The sequence below is a fragment of the Vigna umbellata genome, chromosome 7 (assembly GCF_029865625.1).
Source record: "Vigna umbellata cultivar VRB3 chromosome 7, Vumbellata_1.0, whole genome shotgun sequence".
Taxonomy (NCBI): Eukaryota; Viridiplantae; Streptophyta; class Magnoliopsida; order Fabales; family Fabaceae; genus Vigna; species Vigna umbellata.
The window spans coordinates 29,443,117-29,455,165 of record NC_142171.1 but is presented as its reverse complement, the minus strand read 5'-3'; the positions used below and the strand labels follow the sequence as shown (position 1 = coordinate 29,455,165).

General features: G+C 37.5%; 1 protein-coding gene and 1 long non-coding RNA gene across 2 annotated transcripts in view; both read left to right on the top strand.

The window, feature by feature from the left end:
- LOC148195710 (CRS2-associated factor 1, chloroplastic-like) overlaps positions 1 to 2,388 on the top strand; it is a 3,641-nt gene extending 1,253 nt beyond the window's left edge. The window contains exons 2-5 of the mRNA XM_088094275.1: positions 675 to 802; positions 951 to 1,170; positions 1,256 to 1,383; positions 1,510 to 2,388. Coding sequence (XP_087950401.1) covers positions 675 to 802; positions 951 to 1,170; positions 1,256 to 1,383; positions 1,510 to 2,184 — 1,151 coding nt within the window. The 3' untranslated portion in view covers positions 2,185 to 2,388. The remainder of the gene's footprint in view (positions 1 to 674; positions 803 to 950; positions 1,171 to 1,255; positions 1,384 to 1,509) is intronic.
- A 5,665-nt stretch (positions 2,389 to 8,053) lies between these two features.
- On the top strand, positions 8,054 to 8,468 carry LOC148195709 (uncharacterized). Its single transcript, XR_015780760.1, has 2 exons — positions 8,054 to 8,144; positions 8,229 to 8,468. It is a non-coding gene; the product is annotated as an uncharacterized LOC148195709 (long non-coding RNA).
- The last annotated feature ends 3,581 nt before the right edge of the window (positions 8,469 to 12,049 follow it).

Sequence of the window (12,049 nt, the reverse complement as noted above, 5' to 3'; positions counted from 1 at the left end):
TAAACATTATTTTAGTGTTTTCCTTTCATGACAAATATGATAATTTGATTGTTATTGGTGTATGTATGCAAGTCCTTATGAAGGGCTCCCTCGTGTTTACCATCTGTGTTTTGCAATTTATATTACTTTGTTTCAAAAGTTTGTATGAATCTAATGGACAATAATACTTAGATGCAATTCTCCAATTGTTTTTAAGTCTATCGATAAATTTCTTCATAATTATTTATTAGAGAGAAAAAATGTGCATCTTTCACGAGTTACAGGTCAGGACAGAAGTTTTATAAAACATGAAGAAGTGCTTAATTTGATTTTAGTTTATGATTGAAACTCAATTTATTTATTTAGTTTTTCTCTGGTAAGGGCATACCGGAAAATTTGTTGAAGAAGAGTTTTACCTTAGGTGTTTATGCACTAAGACGTGATATTTAAAGTTGGTTTGATGCTTGTGGTAAAATCTTAATTTTCATTATAGGACAATACGAAAAGCACTTTGAAAAAAATTGAATTTAAGCTTTGTGCTTTCAAGAAACCTTACTTGTAAAAGATTATTTGACATGGAAAGAGGAGTGGAAAATAGTTTATGCTGGATGAGAGTGAGGGGATCACTTTTATGTACTTAACTGGTTATTGGGAATGGGAAATATACTTTTGTTGCACTCAAATTTCTGATTTAGGCAGGGATGGTTTGACACATAACATGTTGGAAAACATACATACATATTGGATGAGGAGCACTGTGTGCAAGATAAAATGCAGAGGAGTGTGTACCGTCGACATGGATAATGTGTGCCAGCAGTTAGAGGTTTGTTTTTTCAGTTTGTAATCTCTTATACTTTGCTTGCTTCCCTTACCACTTAAATGAATATATGCCTTTTACGCTTTGAGAATCCACTGGGAATAAGAAACTCATCTTGTGTGCTGTGTCATGTTGTGTGGTTTTGCCAGGAAAGGACTGGGGGAAAATCATTTACCGACATTTTGGCACAGTGTACCTTTTCAGGGGGAGAAACTACAGCTATGAAACACGACCACAATTTCCTCTTATGTGGTGGAGACCAGTGTCTCCAGTATATCCTAAGCTGATTAAACGAGTTCCAAAAGGTTTAACACTTGACGAAGCAACTGAAATGCGTCAAAAGGGAAGGGTCTTGATGCCCATCCGCAAACTAGGTAGATTGTTTTGGAGATTCATTACAATTTAACTATTCTTGTTCTTTCTTCAAACTAACATGTCCCTATCATTTTATTGTTGCAGCAAAAAATGGTGTATATTGGGACCTTGTGACTAATGTCAGAGAGGCATTTGAACAATGTGACCTTGTGCGAATAAATTGCCAAGAACTAAATACAAGTGACTATAAAAAGATTGGAGCAAAACTAAAGGTATAACCATGTTCACTTAAACTTTGAATTCAACGTTGAAGATAATAGGCATTGACTTATGTAATGTAAATTTTTCAATGATGCTATAATAAACATCTTTTTCTAACATATGTTCATTGACTCTAGGATCTAGTTCCATGTATATTGCTTTCATTTGAAGATGACCACATACTTATGTGGAGAGGACCAAATTGGAGGCCCTCTTTACCAAATCCCAGAGATGATGACACAAAAGCCACTAAAATTATCGTTGACAGTGGAAATTCCAATAAATTGACTCTAGGTGTCCGAAAATTATCAGCGACGTGTCTACAAAACAATAGAACTGAGCATCTATGCAGTGAACCTCTTGACACAAGGATTTTATCTAATTCAGATAATTTGAGTTTGCACAAAACTGTGCTTTGTCTCACAGAACATAGCAATCCACCTGTGTCTGATGTTTCTGGTGCTGCTTCACTCCCTATGAAAACATGTGAAGTTGAAATCACAGAAGATGTCATGGCCTTTTCTTGCACACCACAAATGGTACCGGGTACCAATAAAAGTTCTGCCAGCATTGTAGCAGATCCTCATTCAAACAACTTTCTTGATGGTTCAGAAGCAGATGTTTGTGAGCCATCAAGTTGTGCACCTTGTACAGAAGGACTTTTATTGCTGTTGGACCAAGCTGTTGAGCAAGGCTGTGCTCTTGTTTTAGATGATAAATTTTTGGATGACGACTACATTTATCAAACCACTATGGCTTTTTCTAAATCAACTCCACCTGAGCCTCTTTATAAACTGTCAGACAGGTTATGATAGTAAGAAGTCACAAGATTTGAAGTAAGAGTCAGAATTCTTGTAAGTTCTATCTCAAATTTCTATTTGTATTAGTCATTTGTTTTCTGTGCCACTAGAGTAGGTTATCTATTTCCACTTGTATAAAAGGTGTCTAATATAAACATTTTGGAAATAACACTACTCCTTTAGTACATAATTACTTGTCTTGTGTTGACATTTAAATTTGTTCTATTAATTTATTCTAAATATTTGTTTTTAAGTCTCTAGGCTGCATTTAGTTTTAGATGATGAGATTTAGAAAAAAAGAATGAAAAAAAAAGGGGGTTTTCTGTAAGGACCTTGTTTTCTTAAAGGGGTGGGGAAGCATTTAATGCTGGGGGACACTAGCTGCCATAGGGGGAGTTGGAGTTTTGTTTTATTTGGAAAAATGGGGAGCATGGGTGTTGAAAAACAGCAGCAAAGGGGGAGCAACGTTCGGGTTTTTTTTTCTCTCATGATGGGCACCCTTCAACAAAGCTGCAGACGTAGGAAATAAAACGGGGTGCTGGGTGCTTAATTGGGAGAGAAAAACTCTTGCTGCAAATTGGTGAAGGAGGTGAAGTTCAGAGGTGCTGGAGTTGCAAAGAGGCCTTGGATGGCAAGTCTTGGAGGAGATTGATTCAAGAAAGGTGTTCGGTGCTGCATCTGGAGGAGTGCAAGACTTGCTGCAAAAATCTGGGAGAGGAGAAGTGAAGAGCTTTTGGAGTAGGAAGGAGATCCAGACACTGTAAATCTTTTGGAGAAAGATTCAAGGAAGTCTTCAAGAGGTAAGGGGAGCTAGATTTTTCGTTTTGATTATTGAATTATGCTGTGTTTGATGCAAATCTGGGAAATTTGGGGATGAATTTGGGTTTCTGGTTTCTGGGTTTCTGGATTTCGCGATTCTGCAGAATTCTGCAGAAACGCGCGTACGTTCAAATTTTAGGATTTAAAATGGGACGTTCTTCCCATTGTTAAGAGCGTTCGGTCTTTCTGAAAAAGTTATATTAAACGTTCGGTATCTTTTCTGAACGTTCGTCCAAAGTAGCCAAATTCTGAACGTTCGGTTTTTGTTCTGAGCACTCGTCCGGATCGGTTAATTTGGGACGTTCGTCCACGTAGCTCGGCCATAATATGCTGAGCGTTCACTTTTCAGTTTGACGAGCGTTTGCGTTGTCCTGAGTGTCGCGTTCGGTCTTCAGTTTGACGAGCGTTGGCGTTCGTCCTTAAAATGTATCGTTCGTTCTTCCATATGAGTGTATCGTTCGTCCAGAGAAGTGTTCGGCCTGTTGCTGAGCGTTCGTCCTGTAGCGTTCGTCCTCACATAGGAATGTAGTGTTCGTCCTACCATATAAGTGTAGCGTTCGTCCAAAGCCAATATATCCTGCACGTTCGGTTTTGCTTAAAATTTGATATTCTTAAGTATCAGTCTCGACCGTTCGGTCTTAGTAAATTAGTGTTGAGTGTCCGTCCAAATCATCCACATTGAGCGTTCGTCCAAATCATCCAGTGGCCGTTTGTCCGTGCAGTGTTCGACAATGGTAGGCTAAATTACCGTTCGGTTTTTCCAGTAACGAAGGTTAGTGTTCGTTCTGGGTTTGTTTAGTGACGATCGGCGATCGTATTCTTAGATTGTAGCGTTCGGCTTTAATAAAATTCTGAATGTGAGCGTTCGGCTTTAAGTTGTAGATGAATAATTGGTAAATCCGGAACTTTATTTCTAACAGGTTGATCATTTTTACACAGACATCAAATTAAAATATTTTATAAAATTAAAAACAAAACATCAGCTGTAATACATAAAAGAAAATACCAATATGTAGTTGGCGCGAAGATTTCTCCGCCCTCTTAACTAAGCGATTGATCTCATCCTTACTCAACAGTTCTCCCAACACCTCCTCCCTCGACTCCAAAATCGGCATGGCCAAACGGACTAGTTCAGCTCCGTTCTCATCTGATGGCGACGGATCGAGCAAGTGGAACTCCCTCACAGTTGTCTGGCTCGGCGGTACTGGGTTCCGCCCTGTCCATGGTCGTGGCAAGGTTGGCGGTCCAAACGGTGCGAATGGCGGCTCCCGCAATTTCACCAGATTCGCTTTCGGGGTCTCCGTGTAACTGAACCTGAAGTCGAACGGTGCGCCTTCGACCACGTAAGACACTCCATCCTCACCGATTTTCACATTTTCCGGCCCCGGTTGAAACTCAAGTCTCTCGACTCGTGAAACCACGGGATGCCAATCAAGCAAGGACTTCGGTTTTGGAGGTGGTTTAGAGTATTTCGATTTTTTCCCCAGAATAGAAGGTTGCGACGGTGCAGAGGGGGTTCCGAGAGATTTAAAAGTTTCGGAAGTGGGGGAAACAGCGGCAGTAGTGACAGTGTTAATGATGTTATCTGCGGCGATGTTGCGGCGAGTGCGGCAAATTTCCTCTTCGATTTCATGGAGCGTCCGGCGGCGCTGGTTGAACTTCTCTGCGTTGGCGTTGTTCCAATGCGAAAAACGTAGCTCCGTGGAACAACGTTTGCGGGTCGGGTTGTGGTTGATGTGTGGGCAAAATATGGGTAACTGGATTGCCACCTTCAGTAACACATCCATCTCTTCTCACTGTTGGGCAGTGTCATAGACCCTTTATAAAACTCAACCACAAGGGTGTTTTGGGAAATAAATCTCACTTAGGATATTTTACATCGCTTTTTATTTTAAATAATATTAAAAAAATAAATTTATAATTTATAATTAAGTTTGAATAAAAATCATGATGTAAAGGTAAATATAATATATATATATATATATATATTAGTTATAATAAAATTTAATGATAATATATGTATTAGACTTATAAAGGTATATATAATTCTCCAATGATACTTGAAGAACCTCTTTTGACAACATTTAGACACGGGACAGGTGTCTAAATGGAAGTGGTCCACGTGAAAAATCAAAAAGCAAATGAAATATGACGTGAAAAAGGGGTGGACAGGGTTTCAAGTTGCGTTTTAAATTTCAAATTCATTTCAAAGAATTGTAGAGAGAGAATTGTAGAGAGAGAAGCGCGAAGGTTGAGGGAGAGTGTGACCTAGAGAGAGAGAGGCCGAGAGAGTTGGAGAAAGGGAGTTCGAGAGAGAGAGGTCTGACGGAGTGCTTGCCGAGGTGCCGCCGGTCAACGTTGAAGGCCGTGTTGGAGCTATTCAACCCCTCCAGCCGGTTCCGATTCACGGCCGCCGCAGCTCCGACGTTGGCCAATGAAGCGAAGACGGCATCGTCTTCCGTCCGGTCCGACCCAGCGAACTAGGTGCGCGTTCAAGGTCTCGCTTCGTCCCTGCTGCTTCCGTCCCTGTCCCGGAGTGCCGCCAGAGTACTGTCGGAGTGTCGCCGGAGTGTGGACTGTTCGGTGGACCAAAAAGAGGGGTTTTCCGGGTTGTCAGTCCCACCCACACCTTTTTCTTCGTCTGTGTTCCAACCGCCACATCTCGTGTTCACTCAAGGTTCGTTTTTTTTTATTTCAGTGGAATAAATGTATAATATAGTATGATGTTGTTTGTGGATGATTTTGGTTATGTATGATACGTTGTTTGTAAGCTGTAAAAATATGAATTGTTGGATGGTGGTGGAATGTTGTTTATGTATGATGGAGGTGGTTTGTTAATAGTATTTATTGGATAAATTAAATGTGTGGTGATTGATACTATGAACATGAGAACATAAACATTCTTCCTTTGACGATACTGAAAATGTGTCTCCGAAGTGGGAAAATTTATGGAATAGACTTTTGTAAGTTTTCTTTAAATTAAAAGATTGATAGACAGTCTTGGTTGCATCTATTATTTCATGAGGGGTTAACTTTAGTTGGAGGGAGATTTGTCTTATTTTAGATGCAGTGTTAGTAGTAACAATTTATCTTACGTAAATAGAAGGTGCAAGTGAAATGTCTTGATCAACCGCAGTACTTATCAATTACTATGGGTACACATTAATAGAGTTTGGAGCTACTGGATTTTGATGGTATACATTGGAAATAAGAAAAAAATTGTTTGATGTCACCACTGTTATTATATTTAAAAGCTAATAAAAGGTTTAAAGGTTAACGAAAGGTCCCTCACATTTATTTAAAATAAATAAATTAAGCTTATGGTGGTAGGACCTTTAATGTATGTATCACTTTAAGTAGTGCAGATTTTTTTATATTAAAGCATTCATCAACTATATAAAGTTTACTAATATTGGAAAGTCATCTTAATATATAGGCTTAATTACCTACTTAGTCCCCATGTTCGGAGGTAATTTGCTGTTTAGTACCCGGTTTTAAAAATGTAGGCATTTGATACCTATGTTTTGAAATTTGTATCAATTGAATCCTACCCACTTAACGCCGTTATAAATCTAACGTTTTTTCTGACTGTGTATGTGATTTGTGGACGAGCGGTTATGGACGAGCGTTCGCTTCGTTGGACGAGCGTCCTCTTCTGCCTGACTGGGCGTTCGCTTCGTTGGACGAGCGTCCTCTTCTGCCTGACTGGGCGTTCGCTTCGCTGGACGAGCGTCCTCTTCTGCCTCGCTGGACGAGCGTCCTCTTCGCTGGACGATCGTCCTCGTCGCTCGTCCACAAACGCTCGTCCACAAATCACATACACAGTCAGAAAAACGTTAGATTTATAACGGCGTTAAGTGGGTAGGATTCAATTGATACAAATTTCAAAACATAGGTATCAAATGCCTACATTTTTAAAACCGGGTACTAAACAGCAAATTACCTCCGAACATGGGGACTAAGTAGGTAATTAAGCCTAATATATATTATATTTTGGTTTTCTTTGCAAGAAATGAAACGTAATAAAAAATAATAATAATAGTTAATGTTTTAAAATGGATTTGGTGCAATCTTAATTAAAACTATGCTACATGTATAAGTGTCCGATCGAAAAGTAATTGTTAAGAAGTAAAACACGGGTCTTTATTTAATATTATAAGGATAAGAATATTCAAGTGTTCTTAATTAAATGATGATATTATGTTTAAATTTTAGATGAATGATATTAATTTTAATGCTTTAATTATTGTATTTTGATATGGTATATGCTTTGTGTATAGGTGGTAAACGTTAACTCACCCATACTTTTCTCTTTACTTATCTAGAGATGGAATCAAAACCCCTCATACTCACACCATGGAGCTTAGGCCTTATATTGAGGAACCCATTTCAAATGATGCAGCATCTTTAAACTTTATGTCTCTTGATCTTCGACCAAGAGTCATACATGATTTTACTGTCTAATAGAGATGCAGTCAATGAATGTTGGAAAACATTGGAGTATCACTATGCTACTGCTGATCGAAAAGCTGCTTCATTGCATTTATTGAATCCCAGGTCCATGAGGTAACCTACAAGTTTATCTTCGGTGCACAATTTCAATATTTCTCAATTTTAATGCCTTATTTCTTAACCATATTTTGATATCATGGTATCAGTTCAAACTCTGAATATGGTGATTGTTTATTGTTAGAGAGAATGATCTATTTGTTGCTTTTAATTATCTTAGAGAGAGAGAAAAATTATTGTAAGGTGTTCTAAATCTCATTGACACTCTAATTGTAAGTCTTGGAATTGATGTGTACTTTGTATTTATAAATTGATTTAGTAGTTTGGAAACTAAAGTTGATTTTGGCTTTTTGCAGGCCCATAATCTTGAATTGTTTTTTGGACATTTGTTTAATCGTTACAAAGACAACAAACCGTCCTTGTAGGTTCAACACGTGCATACTCCAATCCAACTGAACTCGTAAGTTTTTAATCTTGTTTTTTTTATTATAATATTTGTTTGTTTCATATAAGTAGCATTTCATTATTTGTATTTTGAACTTTTTTGATGTAGATATGATTGTGGAGTTATTTTTTTAAAATTTATGGAGTTGTGGGATGTTGTTCAGAAATATGAAGGCAAAACAATATCCAATTACACTAGTGTAAGTTATCAACATTTTCATGGTGTGTCCCTTTGATTGAACATTGACATTATATTGATATTGTGTGCATTTTTTTCTTTGTAGGAGGAACTACAAGAGGTTAGGGAGAAGTATGTGTGTGATTGGATTTTGGATGTTGACATTGTGTGGAGGAATGAAGTGTTGCAACATTTAGGGTTGTTACAAAATGGATAGTACGAATGTCATTTATGGATTTCTTATCACTATTTGAAATTGTGATGATTAGGTTTGAATGTACATATTTTTTGTTACAAATCATCAAAGAAATGTTCAATAAATGACATAATCAATGGTTGAAGATCATTTGCATGTCCAATAAGTGTTAAAAAAAATTCATTAAAAAATCAATGTCATTTTGAAAGTTGATCTATCTCTGCAAAAACTTTGCCTGAACTCCCCACTTATTTGGCCTTTGCTACCAATGTTGTTTATGTACAACGATTTTTACAAAGAATGGTTCCTTGGGCACGAAGTTTGATATAAAGGTGATAATCAATGTCTGAACATCACTTGTATGTCCAATAAGTCTTTAAAAAAAATTGGTTCACTTAAAATCAATGCTATTTTCATAGTTGACCCCTATGTGCAAAACCTTTGCCTGAACTCTCCACTTATTTGGCCTTTGCTCCCAATGTTGTTTCTGCACAATGAGTTTTACAAAGAATGGTTCCTTGGGCATGAAGTTTGATATAAATGTGATAATAAATGCTTGAATATCACTTGTATGTCCAATAAGTCTTAAAAAAATTAGTTCACTTAAAAATCAATGTCATTTTCACAGTTGACCCTTGTGTGCAAAACCTTTGCCTGAACTCCCCACTTATTTGGCCTTTGCTCCCGGTGTTCTTTCTGCACAATGAGTTTTACAAAGAATGGTTCCTTGGGCATGGAGTTCGATATAAATGTGATAATCAATGCCTGAACATCACAGATATGTCTAATAAGTCTTATAAAAAATTGGTTCACTTAAAAATCAATGTCATTTTCACAATTGACCCTTGTGTGCAAAACATTTGCCTGAATTCTCCACTTATTTGGCCTTTGTCCCAGTGTTGTTTCTGCGCAATGAGTTTTACTTCTTTGATTGTTGAAATAATTTGTATTTTCATGCAAATCTGGGAAGAACGGGATTGCTTGAATATCACTTGTATGTCCAATAAGTCTTAAAAAAATTGGTTCACTTAAAAATCAATGTCATTTTCACAGTTGACCCTTGTGTGCAAAACCTTTGCCTAAACTCCCCACTTATTTGAACTTTGCTCCCAGTGTTGTTTCTGCACAATGAGTTTTACAAAGAATGGTTCCTTGGGCATGAAGTTCGATATAAATGTGATAATCAATGCCTGAACATCACTGATATGTCTAATAAGTCTTATAAAAAATTGGTTCACTTAAAAATCAATGTCATTTTCACAATTGACCCCTGTGTGCAAAACATTTGCCTGAATTCTCCACTTGTTTGGCCTTTGTCCCAGTGTTGTTTCTGCACAATGAGTTTTACTTCTTTGATTGTTGAAATAATCTGTATTTTCATGCAAATCTGGGAAGAACGGGATGAAATTGGGGTTTTTGGAAATCTGGTGCGATTCTGCAGAATTCTGCAGAACGCGCGTTCGTTCAAATGGCTCGACCAATTAGTGATCGGCCAAAATATTATGAGCGTTCGGTTTTATTTTCTGATGTACCCAGCGTTAGCGTTCGTCCATGGGTGAAAGTTAGTAACATATTAGACGTTCGTCCCAACAGTGCTCGACAATAGTGGTCGGCCAAATAACCGTTCGGTCTTGTATCCTCCAGTAACGAGCATTAGCGTTCGTTCTGGGCTTGTTTTGGTGAGCGTTCGGCGATCGGTCTTCGTGTATGGGTGACTGTAGTGTTCAGCTAAATTTAGTATTATCAGGCTTGAACCCTGAGCGTTCGGTTTTGATGTTTTAGTGATTTAAACGTTCGATCTAAATTTGATATTCTTAGGTTTGAATCTGGAACGTTCGGTTTTGGGTGTATTAGTAAGCGTTCAGTCTGTAATTTGATATTCTTAGGTTTAAGATCTTGAACGTTCGTTTTGGTGAATTAGTTATTGTAGCGTTCGGTCTTAAATCTGATGTTCTTATGTTTAAATCATGAACGTTCGAATTTGGTGAATTGTGGATTTTAGCGTTCAACCTTAATTTGATATTCTAAGTTTAAATCTTAAACGTTCGGCCTTGGTGTATTAGTGAGCATAAGCGTTCGTTCTTAACTTGGTATTCTCGGATAGCAATCTTGAGCGTTGGATCTTAATTTGATAGTCTTAAGTTTGGATCTTGAGCGTGCGATATTATTATGTGATTAGTGATTGATAGCGTTCGACCTTGATCAGATATTCTGAGGTTTAGGTTGTAAGCGTTCGGTCATACTATGTGTTAGCGAACGTTCGATCTTGATGATGTTGATTCTAAGTTAGTGATCGTTCATAGCGAACGTTCGGTCTCGATGATGTTTGTCTTCAGATAGTACTCGCCATAGGCAGCGTTCGGTCTTTGATGATGCTTGATCTTTGAATGTTCGTACAAACAGTTAAGTCGAAGTGCTCAATCTTAGCGTCCGTTCAAATAGTGTTCGGCCAAATAGTTTTCTGTTTAATAACGTTTGGTGTTTTAGTGTTGAGCCTAAGAGATTGATCTTAATGTTCGTCCAGCCAGTATCCGATTTTAGTGAGGTGTTCGATTTAGCGTTCATCCGAATATTGCTTAATCCAATGTGGTGTTGGGTTTAGCAAGTTAACAACAACCTGGGAACACTGACTGCCTCATGGTTGTTTTGAGGATGAAGAAGCAATATCCTTTTGCCTTTTTTTGAAGCGGGAGTATTGCCGAATCTTTCGCAGCAGAAACAGAACCAGTGCAACAAGAGAGACAACACCACATGAAAGATATAGGCCCCAAAAGCTAATCAAGTGAAGCTGATAAGGCTTGGAGTTGCTTGTCCTTTCTTCAGGACAACCCATTTTATAGAACCACCTCTCCTGTATCCTATGACGACCTTGAGAAAGAAAAAGAAAACAGAAACTATTAGACTTTGGAGTAAGTTGTTTCATTACAATTTTTCTTAAACAGGGTTAAGGGGCTGAACTTGAAAAACAACAAAATAACATGGATTTAGAATCTTAAACAAAAGATGAACATTGGGACACCTATTGCTGCACCAAATTCAATAAACTCGCCGTAAAAGGTTATCATATGACGCTACAAAGGCGTATATTAACATAATTACAATTTGCTTCTTAGGAGGACCACGAAAGTCACTATTGACTCGGTGTTCAAGAATCCATATAACAATTCCAATCACAAAAAATGAGACAGTCGTAGCACACCACATATCTGCTGTAAATGGTTTGAGGAACACCCAAGCACTTGATCCTGATTTGTTGATAGGAGCCACTATGACAAGGCTAGATGATGCAAAAGGCTGAGAAAAATCCACAATCCTTGTACGGTTAGTTACAATTGCAATGTCTCCAACAACAACATCATATACTTAAACAATTTTCAAGGATTACATGTTATCAAAATTAAGACAACACTGAATAGAAACAAATGCTGATTACAAAATTTTCAATTTTTGTTCTCTTCTTTTCTCACTGTAATTCTACCCAAAAATATTATAAGGAAGAAGAAAAATAAAGAACTGATAAAATTTTTTACAAACTTTGGAACAAGAAAAAACATAATATTATTTCATCTATAAGAATTTTTACGTATAACATAGTTGCCTTTTAATAAAAACATTGTATGTCAACTCAAAAACAATCGTAACTAATTGAGTAGATATATATGAATTAACCAACATTGACTATGTTTCCTTTTTCATCATGGGTATCACTTAAAAGCCACGCGTAATCCTTG